At 36.0% G+C, this 16,989-nt stretch overlaps 1 protein-coding gene across 7 annotated transcripts in view; it reads left to right on the top strand.

Annotated features, from left to right (window-relative positions):
* myt1lb (myelin transcription factor 1-like, b) overlaps positions 1–16,989 on the top strand; it is a 110,261-nt gene that overhangs the window by 88,013 nt on the left and 5,259 nt on the right. For 5 of the 7 annotated variants that reach the window (XM_034308316.2, XM_053237480.1, XM_053237479.1 and 2 more), the window contains 9 exons: positions 8,270–8,391; positions 9,029–9,091; positions 9,511–9,579; positions 11,490–11,552; positions 11,695–11,778; positions 13,090–13,311; positions 13,547–13,635; positions 14,397–14,500; positions 15,409–15,552. In XM_034308316.2, the coding sequence (XP_034164207.1) occupies positions 8,270–8,391; positions 9,029–9,091; positions 9,511–9,579; positions 11,490–11,552; positions 11,695–11,778; positions 13,090–13,311; positions 13,547–13,635; positions 14,397–14,500; positions 15,409–15,552 (960 nt within the window). The remainder of the gene's footprint in view (positions 1–8,269; positions 8,392–9,028; positions 9,092–9,510; positions 9,580–11,489; positions 11,553–11,694; positions 11,779–13,089; positions 13,312–13,546; positions 13,636–14,396; positions 14,501–15,408; positions 15,553–16,989) is intronic. The other 2 variants (XM_034308320.2, XM_034308318.2) reach the window with 2 other exon arrangements.

The following is a 16,989-nucleotide window of genomic DNA, read 5'->3' on the forward strand; positions in this document are numbered from 1 at the left end:
TCTGTCTCTCTGTCTATAACTGTCTGGAGGAAATAGGACCAGAAAAGTGTGATGGTGAGAAATGACCTCCTTCTTCCTGTGTCTTGTTCTCTGCTGGTCAGTTCCCATGGTGATGCAGGTCAGGGTCAGCTCAGGCCAGGTGGACTGAGGGAGAAGAGGATATTCTAGGCAGACTATCTCCAATCCCAACCCACTGCTAATGATATCAGATGCAGCTATTTTGTGTGTCTTAGTGGAGACATGCTGCTATTGTACACACGTGCAGCCAAAAAATGATGCTCACTAAAGAGCTACATGGATTCTAGGTGTTTCTTTCTCTCATTTGTCTGTTTTTTTCTTGCTGTGTATCTTTTTATCTCTTGCTATGTATATATTTTTTATATTCGTGCTCCATCTTGTAAGTGGTTTTTCTCTGGGAGGCAGGAATTAAAGGAAAACATACGGACAAAAAGAGCCAGAGGGAAACTGCTGTAGTGTGGCGAGCGAAAGACGGAATTAGAGAGTGAGAGAGAGAGAGAGAGAGAGAGAGAGATATCTCAGCAGGGAGCTCGGTGAGAGAAAGACCAAAAAGTAGCTAACTTACTGCATATCTGTTCCAATTGCTATTCTAGACATTATTCACAATGAAATCTCTATCTGCTGATCTCAAAGCGCTGACAGGGCTAAATTCCAAATTTTATCATATTATATTTTTGTTCATATAAACAGCACACCTGTGGACGGCAGTATGGCAAGCCTTAAGTGTTCCTCCTGTGTTTAGGAGGCACTACCACACACTGCACAGTCTGGTGATAGCATTTTCTCATACGTATGTCAGGTTTCATACGTCTACCATTACAGATTTCATTCCCAAATTCAGCTGTTCTTGCCTTTGCTTTATAATACAGAGTGCTGATTTAAAAGCCAGTAAAAAAAACGTGTGCAGTATGATCTATCTTCACAATCCAGTCTCACAGAAAAAAACACTCACATGCAACTAATATATGGAGATAATCTACAAACTTAAAACCTGAAATATGTTCCGGTGATGGTAAAGTATATGAATTTTGAAAGATTAAAAAAGTATTTCTGTACACTTCTTAGATATCTATACAATCATTTTTTTCTATATAATACAATCCTTTATAAAGTAGTATCCAGTATTCCATGTAGAATGCTTTTTTTAAGGTTTTTTTTTTTTTTTTGCTGTTTTTCATGCTCAGCTACTCTTCTATCTAACACCTCTATCTTCAGCTTCATCTTCATTTTCACTGCAGTGTTTCCACTATGAGTTATCCCAAGCACTTCATCTGCAGATTAAATATTTTATTTCACACCCAATATTTGCTCTGATAGATTGGGTATGCAATGGAAAATTAAAACCTGAACAATATTTAAAAATGTTGTATAGAAAGTTGTTATGATGCATTTCACAATTTCACCATTGCTTAAATTTATGTAAGATACTCACAGTGTGAGGAGTACATCTATGGGTAAAAGAGTACATTTTCTCTAAATAGTTTAAAACAAATAATAATTAAGGTTGATTGATTGATATGTGCTTTTACCATGAAGTAAATCTAGAAAACTGGTTTTTTAAACTCTTCCTTAAAGTTCTGCCTCATTTCTGTTAGATTTTTCTTCAGATGCAGAGGGAAGGGCTACTCCTTAATGTTCACTGTATTAGTGATGACATACACATGCAAATATACTCAAATAGAAGCGCAGAGATGTGGATTGCTGTAGTATCTTATGGTTTTGTGAAGCGAGGAAGAACTGAAGAGAAGAGAAAGGAAGCAAACAGAAATATAGATACCACCTTTTCCATTATATCTCTCTCTACAGGTCTCTCTTGCTACTCTCCTGCCTCTCACAAAATCCTTGCTCTTGCTCTTACACTGTCATCTTGCTTCTCATCACCTCTCCTCCAACACCCTTTCATCTTCTCCTCATTCTTTTTCTCTAGTTCCTGTTTTCCCCTCACCCGATCCTCTTATCTCTCCTGTTTTTCCATGTTCTCTTCTCCGTCTCCTACTCTCTTCCTCGCTCAGGGAGGAAGGCCACGCCCACTTTAAATTTTAAATCTAAATACAGATGTAGATACGGATATTTAGGGCACTAAAAAGATACAGATAGTATTGTCGCATTAAATACTTATTATGCATCATGCTTTTTTTTTTTTTTTTAGAAAACTGCTGTATTGTAAAACATGATCAAATGTTAGGCAATCATTGTGAAACAAAATTTGAATAATCTGCGTATACATTCAATATAAATGCTTGAGCCTCAAATCCCTGAGATTGTGTTTATTTAAATCATCATCATGGTTTTTTGGTATTTACGTACACCAATAAATTCACACCAAATCCCTGACGCTTTAGACATTGCAGAGCGACTATGAAGCTATCACGTGGTCGTTCATTTTCACCATGCAACAAATCTAATAATTTCTGTTAAATCTGAAAATGCAACATATTACTGACCACATTACTAACACTAATATTAACATTGTACACTTTTCAAAGTGGCAATTAAAGTGGCATTCTGATTCTTTAATCTATTCATCTAAAATATATTTAATACACCACTGCATATAGAGTCATGCCTTTCTAATCATTCTCAATAAATCACAAGTATTTGACACAAATCTACCAAATCCCAGTGCATCATATTTATTCCTACCATATCAGGTGACATAATGTGTGTTCATTCACAGGCATTGTGTTTAACTGACACTTGCAGCTCTGCGTGATTTTTGGCATTCGTCAGGAGATCACAAGTTCAAATCCTCAAGAGTCCAGAAGAGCATAATTGGCCCTGATCTCTGGTTGGGAGGGATGAGATTCCTCCTTCCACTGTTGACAGTTAATAAAAGGACAGTTAATGCTTTCCTCTAAGTATGTTCAGCTGCCCTGTGACATTGTGTGAGTTTAAAAAGATGTAGTGGCTTCATGTGTCTCTGTGAGGAAGCACAGGTTTCGCTCTCGTTGGTAGCTGGCGTGTAGTAGGATTCAACTAGTGGGCAGGAATAAACTGAAAGAAAATAGGGCAAAAATATATGGAACAATAACAATAAATAAATACAAATATAAGCAAAAATAGGAGGTGGACTATTTGTTTGCTGAAAGCTTGCCAGTACAGTGTGCATCAGGACTCACTGGATGCAATAAAAAAATGTTACGTTCATCTCGGCAGACAGACATAAAGCTCTCTGGACAAAGAAAGACCACATTCATTAATATTAACATGATGCTTTTACAGCGTTCATTCATGCATCTTTAGTAACTCCCTGATCAGAGCCGCAGTGGTTTAAATTAGGCTACTAGTTTATTTATATTATTTATATTAACTATATTCATTAGAAATATCACAAGAAGGTACACATAAAAATAATAACTGCATGATTAAGATTAAAAGTTGAGCCTAATTATGAACTTGAGTGATGTAGCTGAGTATGAGGAACTGTCAGAGCCAGAATTCACAATTCACAGAAAAGGAAGGAAGGAAGGAAAGAAAGAAAGAAAGAAATACCTAAACCTGACCTTAACCTCAGTACCCAGTAGGAAATATTCTTTGTTAGTTTTATATATTTTAATGAAAGCTGTAAAAACCTTGTATTTTTATTGTGAAGATTTCTGACACTCTCCTGTAAAGTTATTTGTCTTACTTCCCTTGTGAGGACCTTCCATTAATATAATGTAGCTAATTAATGCTAGACCTACTCCTAAATCTAATCATAACCTTATCCTCAGTAACCAAAAGGAACCTTTTTGGCTCTTTCGGTTTGTGTGTTTGTTTGTTCGTTTGTTTTTAATAAAAGCTGCCGTTTTCCTCATGGGCACCAGCCAAATGCTCCCGCAAGGTCAGATATTCCTACCCTTGTGGGGACAAGATAGGAAACCATGTGTGAAAACACACAAACACACAAAAACACACACTCTCTGATTTCACCACACTGCCATCTAGTGTAACTCTATGACAGATTGTAGCTGTCGACGATGGTTCCATGGATATTCTGGTGTAAAAGGATAATCACATATATACCCCGTGTTCTAGCAACAATAACAAATTCTGCCCTTTCGCCACACATTTGTGCTCTCCTACATATTACACTGTTCTTAAAAGGGTTCTTAAGTTCTTAAAACCTTTTTTTAACCATTACTGTGGAGCCACTACTTCATTCCGCCTGAGCCTTTCAAACCCAATTGCTAAAAACATCCTCACATCTCCCTAATGCAGAGCAATCGACAGATTCGTTTTCACTTCCTCTCCGTCACGTTTCCGTGGAATCACTGATTGACTGGCGCAGTTCAACAGCCAATTGAGCTTTTGTTATTTGCATACAAATTGGCTGTGTGGAACGCTGCTGTGCTTTCTAAGTAAGAGACTCATGGTTTTCAGTGCATTTGTGTCTGTGTGTGTGTGTGTGTGTGTGTGTGTGTGTGTGGTGGAAACACCTGTGATTGCCTGCACATGTGCAGATGCTCAGAAGACCAGCCCGACTGTTTGATTGCCATTAAATCAGCAGAAATGATGTGTGCTGATTTTTTACACTGATGGAAGAACTTGAACTGTTAAATTCAATGTAAAAGATGAATAAATCTATGATTTTTTTTTTTAATGCAGAACCGTGGCTATAGCTGTCACATCCAAACCCATCTGAGACATTATATCGATTTCACACTCCTGATTACTGACTACACTGCAAAAATGATATCTGACCAAGTGAAGATTTCTTGAATATGGGCAAAATTATCTAATATTTATTATGAGACTATTATAAATTAAATATAAGATTAGACTATTCAGCCTGGTTTTAGATGCTTTTACTCATTACTCAAGCATTATATTTTCCTGTTCTTTTGGCTGATAATTCTTGTGAAACTTTCTAAAAATAATTTTTTAAAATTTCTTAAAATAAGAAAAAATTATATGCCAATAGAACAAGAATATTTAAAGCTAAAAAATAGTAGAACATGTTTAATAATCTTCTGTTTTGTTGATTGTAATCTTTCAATAGGAAATAATCGATAAATATGACTATATTCAAGATATTTTGCTAAGATGTCATTTTCGCTTGCTGTCATTTTTTTGCAGTCTGTACCTGTTTCCTGTTTCCCCTCACTCAGCTCAGCTCATTCTTTGCGCGGTTTTGTCATTTTTCCTCTGTGTGAAACTCTGAACGTTGTTTTCTTTGTTGCTATTCCTGGTTTGACTTTTGTTCCTATTCTTTTTTTTTTGTCATTTTTAAAAATTGTTTTTCAACAAGAGCAGACATAGAACCTAATAGATACACAAAGCTCAAAATTTTTAGTGGCATAGAGAAAATAACACAAGTCAGCACTTGTCCCCTCATCCACAGCATCTCTTCATCCACACAACTGACATGACAATACAAATACAAAACCTTACTACACTGGCATCCACACTATTTTTAGGAATCTACTAAAAGTACCCTAAAATTTGTCCTTGATATTTGGATAATATCAATTTGTATGTGGCTGTTGCAGTCATGAGCTTGTAATGTGGTTTATTTGTACTTTTCCAGTTCTTCAATATTATCCTGACTTTCTCCTACTCTTGATGTTGATTCAGTTTATCCTGCATTGCACTGTTTTCCTGATCGACTGACCCCTGCCTGAATTTTGACCACTACTTTATCTTCTGATAAGGATTGTTCATAAACATCATGTGCCTACGCTTCATTACAATAACAGAATGGCAGACATTTAGGTTTCACAGGGAGTCAAACAGGGTTCAAGACACACAAAGGTTATTTTACAGAGCAATACCACAGTATAGTATCGACCATCTTATACTACACACAGTGCAAACCCTGGGAATCACATACCACACTCCAAAATAATTTAAAATAATTTCAATGATTTCAATTCCAAACCCAACACTTGCCAGGAAGGCAGGCGAGGACGCAAGTGCAGATTGACATGGGTTTAATAATCTTGGCAATCAAAACAAAGACAAGACTCAAAAACGAGGTCAAAGTGCACGCAAAGGTCAGGTGATCAACAAACAGCATAAACAAAGTCTTGGAGCAAGTCGACGAAACCAGAAACAAGATCAAAACCTGGATAGCAATCAATAATCAAAGGCTTGGTAATGACTGGCGAAAATCAACACAGAACGTATAGTTCGCGAAGTGAGCGTGAACTAAGAGTCCTTATGCGCTGTGAGAGTGGCTGTGATTGTGATTGAGTCCAGACGTGTGCAATCAGTAACCGGGTGAACGGGAACGTGAGAGTGTTCGAGATGGCTGTGTTGTAGTCTTTGGTGGACATGTTTGTAGACCGCGCTGTATTCTGGGTGCTGTATTTCGACACCGAATTTCGGCACTTAACAAATACAATACAAATGAAATAGTTTACAGGCTGCAGTAGAGATTCACTCGCAACATAACAAAGCAATTCTCAAGCTATATTAGCGTCTGTATTTCTATCAGTGCTGTTTTTGTTTTTGATCCCACTTGATTTTTTTTTAAATGAGGCGTCCAAGCATGAGCTACTGAATCCTATTATTTTTGCCTGGGTTTTTCTTTATTCTTTTTCGGACCTGTAAGTAAGTTGCATGTGAACGTTTCTTTTCTGTGAGACTGGGTTGCAGTAGATCCCCTGCTACTCCGACAAGTGACATGGACCTATCAGCCTGATGGTGTTGCTATAGCGCAACATCGTACGTTTTTGCCCATATTGCGAGAACTAGAGACTAGTTCCTAGAGACTAAATTCCTTTTTTCCCTCTAACTCATTTACTCCAAACCAAATTGCTGTTTGGACCATTAAGCTCCACCAAATTTGATTTTTTTTGCTAATTTGCTTTTTACATTTGCGAACTAGTCCTAGGATTTTTTGGCCTATCTTGACATAATTGGCATCAAACTACTCAGTTGAGTCTGAAACTTAATAATTATAAAAATCATGTTGAGATTTGTAAGGAATATGGCCCTCATGCCAATCAATCCAAGCTTGGTTTACTTAAACAGGACTGCTTGCAAGGATTAGCTCAACACTTGAAGAGCATTTTTAGTTCAAGGTTCTGAAGTGGTCTGCAAGGTTTGGTGCATGAGGGCTGAGTTAACTCTGAACAGCTGTTTCTCAGGAGCTGAAATTTGGTGTGCTGTATTGTTCTGCTAATCTGTCAGTGGATTTTTAATTATGACTGAATTACTTCAAAAGCATGGCTGCCATCAGTCAATTAGCTTTCAGCGGGCATTTCTCGCCATGAACTATTGTTACAAAACTTGATAAGTTGTTCATCTATGGTTCCTTAATTGTTCTGTGTAATTTGGCAAGAACTGGCAACTTGGGGCACTGTTTGCGAAGGTTGCCAGGTTGCCATTTACAGATATATTTATTATTATTTTTTACCAATCTGTCATGTTTAATTCATTAAATCTTGGTTTATTATTCTGTTGTTCATCTTAAATTTCGTTGTTCAGTAACTCCTATGAATTATTAAGTAACCTCAATGAACAGGAAAAATAGGAAATCTAAAAATCAGAAAAAGATATTTAGCTATGGATGTCAAATGGATGTCAAGGGGTCGTGTGAGTTTAAGCCATTTTCTAATTTCTTCCATAGTAAGGCAGCAATTAAAATCTTACTGCTTCTTTTCACTCCTTTATGTGGTTTATTAGGGAACCTACATGATCCTACTTGTAGCCTCCAGCTGAGATTTATTGGCTGCCTGCTGTAATACACACTTTATGTCTGTATTATATGAATATACACAGAAAAAAAATGTTATTCAAAAAAAATGTTATTCTGTTACTTGACATTGTATTTTGTGTGAGCACAATATGGGATATTGTGCCCTATCCAGACCCCAGCAGCAGCAAGAGCTCTGTCTAAATACTGCATATGACTGATGCAATGTATTTGTGCAAGTAAGTGTGTGTGTATGTGTGTGTGTGTGTGTGTTTGAGAAGTTCCTTTGTCCCTTCTAAAGACACTTGGCAGATGGCATAGCGTGCCAGTGCCACCATGCCAGCAGCACACACTGATAACTGCTGGGAGATGAACAGAAGTCAGCCAGGCACACACACAAACACACACACACACACACACACACACACACACACATACACACACATTTCTCTCTCTCTCATTTCTTTTTCAAGATCTGCCTATTTTACAAAATCTGCTACGTTTCAAAATATTTCACTTCAACATATGCATACTGAAACAAATCTAATATGTGAAAGACATGTAATAACAGTTTTCTACAAACTCTTTCACTTTCACTCTTTTCCTTTTTCTTGTTTTTTTTTTTTACAGTCAGATGATCTAGATCCCTTCCAGGACATTTTAGAGGACACTGCGTATGCCACAGATGTCGCCATCCCAAGTCCCAAGCCAAAATTCGCCCCTTGCAAAGAGAGCAAAAAGGACCTGATAACGTAAGGCCAAAGAGGAAGTGATGTCGCTGGTCACTCTTGCGCTTCACCCTCTTCTCCTCTCGACTGATTTTTCTGTCTCTCCTTTTCTTTTCTGTTGTGTTGCTCCGCTTAGAGTGATCAGCCTTCAGCACAGCCGCATGCCACAGAATGCGACAGCGCCCTTTCAGCTGGAGTTCTGTAGTTTAGCATATCTCTGGCTTTTGTGCTTTTCTTTTCTGATGCTTTATCGTAATTAAACATCATTCTCATTCTACCTGTTCATGTTGCAGCTCTGCCTTAGGATGTCTTGAGAGACAGTGAAGCTAAACTGGAAACAATGAACTATGATTAATGGCAAAACAAAATGAGACTCAAAGCAACACTTCATTTGATCTCTTTGATAGCGTTACCACTATGTAACACACTCATAAGCCTTACAACATTAATCAGGAATGATGTCAAAAATGACACTGACATCACGGTGAATATTAAATATCATGTTAATGGCTACAAATGTAATGCTTATGATGGTGTTGTGTGGGGTATTTAACCAAAATGAAGTGTTTTGGCTGCACACAAATCTTGTTTCCTTTTTTTGTTTTATTTGTTTGTTCTGGACTTTTGGGATTTGATTCTATCTACTTTTTTCTGGAGACAGATGCCCAACTCCAGGGTGTGATGGAAGTGGTCACGTAACCGGTAATTACGCCTCGCATAGAAGGTGTGATTTCATTTTCTCATGGTGGATTCGTCCTATGAATTTATTGTTTTCAGCTTACCTCGACTATGCTGTCTAACAGTACCTAGCACAGTACACACCCACGTTAACGTTAACCCTTTGAGTATATGACCTCAGACCTTGAGATCTGAATAACGCAAATGTTACAGAGAGAAAGCGAATAATACAAATCAGTGTAGTAAGCATCAGACAGTAATCTATTCAGAGGGTTAACATTGTGTAGATCTGATTTCCCCTGCACTTGCACCATGGCTTTTCTGCATTTACAGTTTCTGTGAGGTGATTTTGTTTTGTTTGTTTGTTTGATTGTTTGTATGTGTGTTTGGGTGTTCGTTTTGTATCAGCTGCTTTTCGTAAGCCCCTTTTTTGCTAAACTAACATCCGCTTTTACAATCTTTCAGTCTTTCAGGTTGTCCTTTAGCAGATAAAAGCATTCGGAGCATGATGGCTACCAATTCACAAGAACTCAAGTAAGTTTAGTTTCAGGAGAAACCTAAACTACAGAAGTGCTATGTCATCATTTCGATTTAATATTTCATTATTTTAACTTGAGAACTCATTATTTCAAGATATTATGCTGTAATATTGACTTCAAATCTCATTATTTCAAGATATTATGCTGTTATTGTAACTGAGGATCACAATACTTCAACGTAATATCACATAGTTTCTCATTATGTTGTTATTTAGAGTTATTATATTGTTATTTCGATCTAATATTTAACACCTTACAACCTATCATAAGAATAATTTATTGAAAATTAGTCTATAGTAATAATAATGGTAACACTTTCTGTGAAGGCCATATGTATAATGTATAATAACCTATGAGTATTCATAACATGTTATAATGCATTCATGTGGTATTATACACATTAGAAAAAAAATATTTTAACAAAACCCTACAAAATATATAATATACAACAAAAGAAAGGGCGTAATTATTTCTAAAAAAGCATTACAGTTTATATCAATGCTTATAATGCATCTATAATCAGAATGCATTATAAATAGAGTTTATAACACATTATATCATTATACCAAAGAAATTCAGCTCCAGTTTACTTCATGCATTATGTTTAGCAGTAGATATATTAACTCCTGTCCAATTTTTTTTTAAATAAGTAATTGAATTCTGAAGTTATTTCAAAAGTTGTACAGTTTTCTAGTATTATTTCCTGATCATGTCTCTAGTGTAATTAATTATTTAAAAAAGTGACTTGGTTCCTTTGGTATTGGTGTTATAATGTGTTATGAACACTTCATAATGCATAAAAAGCTAGCTATAAAGTCATGCATATTCATAAAGATTAATAACAATGTGTATAATGCCTTATGAATGCATTATAACACAAAATGTTATACAATGTTTTCAAAGTTCATTATAAATGCAACCATAGAAATTGTTAGTATTATTATTTTTATTTTCTATGCTGTTTCTCAGATAGTAAACATCATATATTGAAATAACGAGATAATAACACTAAACATTGACATAATATCTTGAAATAACCAGTTGAAATAATGATTATATTAAGTCAAAATAAGAACATATTATTGTTATATAACCGGATATTAAGTTGAAAGAACAATACATCTTGAAATAACCAGTTATTAAGTTGAAATAATGATATTGAGGTAACTTGAGAGAACAATATATCTTGAAGTAACAAGTTATTAATTCAAAATAACTGGAAAATAGCGAAATTTTAACATTATTTAACAATATTATGTTTAAACAAAGTTATTATGTTTAAATAATGTTATAGTAAGTTGAAATAATGACACTTCAACATTTTTTTTTTACAACATGTGCTACTCTACTGGGAACACACAAAAAAGTGTTCTTGAAGATGAATATTGAAACTGTAAGGCTGTGACCTAATCAAATAAGAACTGAGGTTTAAAAGATTCAGTCATTTTCCTTGTCTTGGGCTTTATGATAATGACAGTCTGTATAGCAGATTTAGCGATTTAGCTTCCAACAAGAATGTATTGATTAGAGTTAGTGCACTGGTGTGGATCACGTTATAAGACCGAGCTTTTTGTTTCAAATAAGAGTGTAGGCAGTGCATAATACTTCTGCACGTATTGAATAAGCAATGATCACCATCTCGACACAAGATCAGTGAGGTAGTTATGTTCCAGTTCCAGTTTTGTTTTGTTTTTTTGCTTTTTATCAGGAGTTCTTTTTGCTCTCATTATTCACCTGAATAGATAACCAGATACAGAGATAAGCTGCACTAATTCTACATCTAATCACTGATTTGTAATGAAGGGCAAGTGTTATCAAGTGTGTGATAATTGAAAACAACACCAATTACTCAGGGTTCTGTCTTCTTCCAACGTTGGGCAGTAACAGCGTGTATTTCTGTCCCAGGTGCCCGACTCCGGGCTGCGATGGCTCGGGACATATCACTGGAAATTACGCCTCCCACAGAAGGTAGACTTGAATTTTTCCTTACAACTGTTTCACATAGCATTTCATTGATGATATGTAGTATACAGTCCAATTCTTTATAAATACCATGTCGGATTTTTTTTTTCCCATTGCTCAATACTCAGCAATCTGTCTTTCATTCCAGTTTGTCAGGATGTCCACGGGCCCGCAAGAGTGGCATAAAGATTACCCACAGCAAAGAGGACAAAGAGGACCAGGAACCAATCAGGTATGGCCTTTCAAAACGTCAAGCTTCAAGAGCAAGTTGAACTCAAACAGTCTTCATTACAGGGTGTGTAGTCAATAAATTCATAGCTGCACCAGCTTCAGTTCTCAAACGTCCTCCAGGTTCAGAAAGAAAAGAAGTTTTAGGACATCAACATTTTCATAGAACATGAATGTGAGTGTAATATTTTGTGAAGAGCTTGCACTTCAGCAGAAACAATTTTGTCAAAGTCTGTCTTATTTTGGAGGTAAGTGCAGATGGAGAGGAGATTGAAAAGCCGAGGAGTGCTGAGGCTCCTAGATGACTGTGCTGAGGAGTTCTGGGGACGATTTTGGAAAGACCTGAGTGAATCAGATGGTTTGGCCTAATAGGCTCCCATATGTCAGGATAATTAGGAGACACCTCATTTTCCTATCACTAACAAAATCAACGCAGTGGATAAAAATAGAGAAAGAATTGCTGACTTTTGTGGAACACAATATTGAAAAAAAAAATTCAAGATGCACCATTTGGGGCTGCGAGTCGATCCCTAAATGAGTAACTTCTCCAATTCCAGACTCCCACACTGTTAAATTTACTCACCCTTTAGAATGTAGGAGATTCCATTATTGCTATACATACCAAAAATCCCTTTAGGGTGCTAGATAACTTCTTTCTGCTATATATGAACTCTAACAGTGTTGTACATTTGTGACATTTCCAAAGCTGAAGGATCCTAAGATTTTCAGTCAAAGGAGCTGACATTGAAGAGTCACGTACAGGTTCATTCACATACAAATTCATTCTTATTCAGTAACCACTTTGTCTTGGTCAGGGTCATGGTGGAGCTGGAGCTGGAGCTTATCCCAGGAACACTGGGGATGAGGCAGGAATACATCCTGACTGGGACACCAGTCCATTGCAGGGCACTCTCATTCACACTCATTCACATGTTAGGGCAATTTATAATCACGAATCCACGTACCGGGATGTTTTTGCGAGGTGGGAGGAAACCAGAGAACAAGGAAGAAACCCACACAGACACGGCAGAACATTCAGAACTCCACCAAGACAGTTCTGAATTACAATAGTAACTAAATTGGCAATTGTTTAATTTCAAAAGTGGTATCATGAGCTAAATTAGAGAGCACACAGTAGACATCTGTTCCTCCAACCATGGACCTAAAGTTCATCAAGTTTATCATCAAGAACATTCAGCCTCAAAAATATTATATAAATTCTCTTGGAATTGACTCCAAATCAGAATCAGTCAACTCTGGAGCACAAAAAAACTAGAGGATGTCTTCATAATAGGACCTGTTCTGGTGTTTCCAGGTGTCCTGTACCTGGTTGTGATGGACAGGGTCATGTGACAGGGAAGTACGCGTCTCACCGCAGTGCGTCAGGTTGCCCCCTGGCTGCTAAGCGGCAGAAAGACTGCTACATGAACGGCACACAGTTCACGTGGAAGGCTGGGAAGACAGACGGCATGTCCTGTCCCACTCCAGGCTGTGACGGCTCAGGTCATGTCAGTGGCAGCTTTTTAACCCATCGAAGGTGGGACTTTCTTATATTTATAAAAATATATATATCACACCACCTCCAAGCAAGACAATAGTATTAAATGGAATTACTACTTTAAAAGGTCCATCTGCAACCATCAAAACCTGAATACTCAATAGACCTAACTCATAAAAGCCAGACCTTTGAGCAGAATTAAATTCATTTATTGATCAAGGATCCAGTGCAACTATGTTTATGTGACTGTGTTTGTGTGTTTTATGTCTTTTAGTCTGTCAGGTTGTCCACGTGCTTCATCTGCTATGAAGAAGGCCAGACTGTCAGGAGTGGAGATGCTTACAATAAAACGGCCAAGCAATGGTAAACTCTGCTGCTTCATACTACCAAAGCAGTGTTCTTAATAATCATTTATGAGTCTGCATTCACATTCATGCACTGTACACAATGGAGTCAATCACATTGTGAGGAAATGTGATTATAAAAGCAATGGACTGTACACACTAGGTGAACATGCAGAAATTACAGAATAAAATACACACATTTAACAAGGAAATCTGATATGTTCTATTGAGCGAGTTATGCATGTTACAAAATCAGTGCTTAAAGGCAGCATTGAACTGAACTGCAGTGTGAATTTTCAAAAATTTGACCAAAGTTTAAAATACATCTACAAACTCGCCGCAGAAAAAGGACTGAGTGATATTGAAATACAGGAGCAACCCAGAGAACACATTTACTACATTTTATAATAAATAGTCAAGAGGTGATGGACCAGGAACCATAATGTACAAAGGAAACCTCTAATATCCTGTTAAAAGGTCAATAACTCCATAACAGTTCCAAATGAAAGATGCAGCTCTATCCTAGGCAGCTCTTTATTTTCTAATATAACTAACAAATATATGTAACTTGTCAGTTTCCAGGTTACTCGATTAGAAGTTAAAGGTTAATTAATAAACTATGGGAATAAATGTGTGCTAATTTTTGTGTGCATGTTGTGTATATACTGATAAATTTCAATTTTTTGTTTAATTTTAATTTAATGGGGTCTATATACTTTATAAAAAATGTGCCATATTTATTTGTTTGTGTGTTTTAACATTTAATTTTCATTTTTGTAGGTTTACACAATGATGAGGACATTAAACAGCTGGATGAAGAAATCAAAGATTTAAATGAATCCAATTCACAAGTGGAGGCAGATATGATCAAACTTAGAACACAGGTAAAAAAAAAATCACAAAATATTCACAGTCTACAAACTACAGAATTTATATTTGTGAGCTTTAAGTACTTTCATCGTTGGATTTCAAAGTTTCACAGTGTAAATGTGTAAACTCAGGGTTGTGTGTGTGGCGCTGCTTCTGCGATGACTGGAAGTTTAATTAAAAATTAAAGATAAGAAGAGTTTTGTTTCAAAATGAGTTAAATCCTTTGCTGCAGTTTGTCAGACTGCGTGAGCTTTCAGCTGAATTTCAAAGAAGCCTAAAAACCCAGTTATAGTGATGAGGGAATAAATATACATTTTAGGATTAACATGTTAGCTCTACATTCTCAGAAATAAAAGTAGCAGATTTTTTTCATACCTTTAGTATGTATCTTTTACTTTGAATAATAATAATAATAATAATAATAATAATAATAATAATTAAAAATCATTTTGGTACACAATTGGACCTCAAATACCACTGCTTTACTCTAAAAGTTAAAGTTTTTTTCATACCTTTAGTATGTATCTTTTACTTTGAATAATAATAATAATAATAATAATAATAATAATAATAATGATAATAATAATTAAAAATAATTTTAGTACACAATTGGACCTCAAATACCACTGCTTTACTCTAAAAGTTAAAGTTTTTTTCATACCTTTAGTATGTATCCTTTACTTTGAATAATAATAATAATGATAATAATAATAATTAAAAATAATTTTGGTACACAATTGGACCTCAAATACCACTGCTCTACTCTAAAAGTTAATTAAACATAAACTACATGCAACTTCTCCGATTAAAATATACACACAAAAGGTACAAAAGACCCTTGATGGATTGTTTATTTCTGAGAGTGTACAGCTGACCTATAAATCCATAACTAACACCTCTGATCTTTATTTTTTCCTCCCAGATTACAACCATGGAGTCTAATCTGAAGTCAATAGAGGAAGAAAACAAGGTGATTGAACAGCAAAATGAATCTCTCCTGCATGAGCTGGCCAACCTCAGCCAGTCACTGATTAACAGTTTAGCTAATATCCAGCTCCCTCATATGGTAAGGGCCACCATCGAGAACGGATAGCGGGCAAGTTATGGAAAGCAAAGAGCATTGCGCTGCCGCTTGTTGATTTTCAGATCATAGCTCTCTGTGGCTTCAGGCAACACTTGAATCTGCATGCAATGTTCCGATGCAACTGCTTTATAATGTACTGTACATTGCCAGTGTAATAGCACTCAGGAGATATGAATGAGTGTGTCAGCGATATGAAAAGGGACAGGGGCCAGTCAGCATGATCCGTATGATTTTATGAATAGGGTCACTGGCAGAAATTGTGTAAAATGGCTAAACAAAAGAACAAGCATTATTATCATTTCAATAGCATTACAGTACATATACACTGACAACACACATTTGAGGGGCAGCAATACAGATATAATATTTTGTGATATATATATATATATGATATATATGTTTTTTACAAAAATTACATTTGCGAATATGTATGTAAAGTAAAGATAAAAGACATTTTAAACACAGGTGAAGTGTCCTTCACAGCAACCTATGTGTATGTTTCAGATTAAAACACTAATAAAACTTCTCTACAATAATTAAAATACTTATTATTTTTGTATAGATGTGTGAATCCATTTAACGTTTCATGTGTGAAACATCTTTCCCATGAGTCTTGCTTTAGGTTATGAAAAAATATACATTTCCCACAACACAACTCTGTTACATAAACACAATCACCCCTATGAAATATTTGGAATACACCACAAGTAACACAATGAAATCATCCGACGACTAAAATGGTATCTCGGTTACTCTTACTAATCTCTTACCATTTAACAAAATGTCTGTCAGTGACACGTAAATAAACCTATGTGCAGGTAGTGCACATGAGACGATAGATTAATTCTCCTGGCTACTTCACATGTCACATGCAGCGTTAAACTATTATTTGCAATGCAAATACTGTATGTACACATTTTAGTTTACCGAGTTAGAAGACATCACGAAAACCAGCTTTCTTCCATAGCATTCATTTTGCTAAGAATTACTTTTAATCCATTTCACGAACAGATATCATGGCAGTACAATAAACATACGAGAGAATATAAGGATGTTTCAGTTTACACATGCTATTAAAAAAGACTGTCAATTTTCTAATAATTAAGGTATTTGTGTGCTCAGAATATTATCAAATGTGTTTAATGCTTACTCTCTGTTTTGTAGATGATTATATGAACTTAAAATGATCAGACAGGTTTTCTTCAGACTTTGTCATGTTTAATACGTTACATCTGTCAACATTATTATCTATTCAAAAACACCAACAATAAGAATAATAAAAACTGGTTTGTGGCCCTTGAATTTAATGACTGGTAGGAATTGTGATGAGGTCTGGGTTCGTCAGGTTGATTCCTGGATCAGCTATGATATGCAGAAATGGGAAAAGCCCACAGAGATGGAAGATGTGCATGCTGGATA

This window comes from Pangasianodon hypophthalmus, chromosome 10 (genome assembly GCF_027358585.1).
Source record: "Pangasianodon hypophthalmus isolate fPanHyp1 chromosome 10, fPanHyp1.pri, whole genome shotgun sequence".
In the NCBI taxonomy this organism is placed as follows: Eukaryota; Metazoa; Chordata; class Actinopteri; order Siluriformes; family Pangasiidae; genus Pangasianodon; species Pangasianodon hypophthalmus.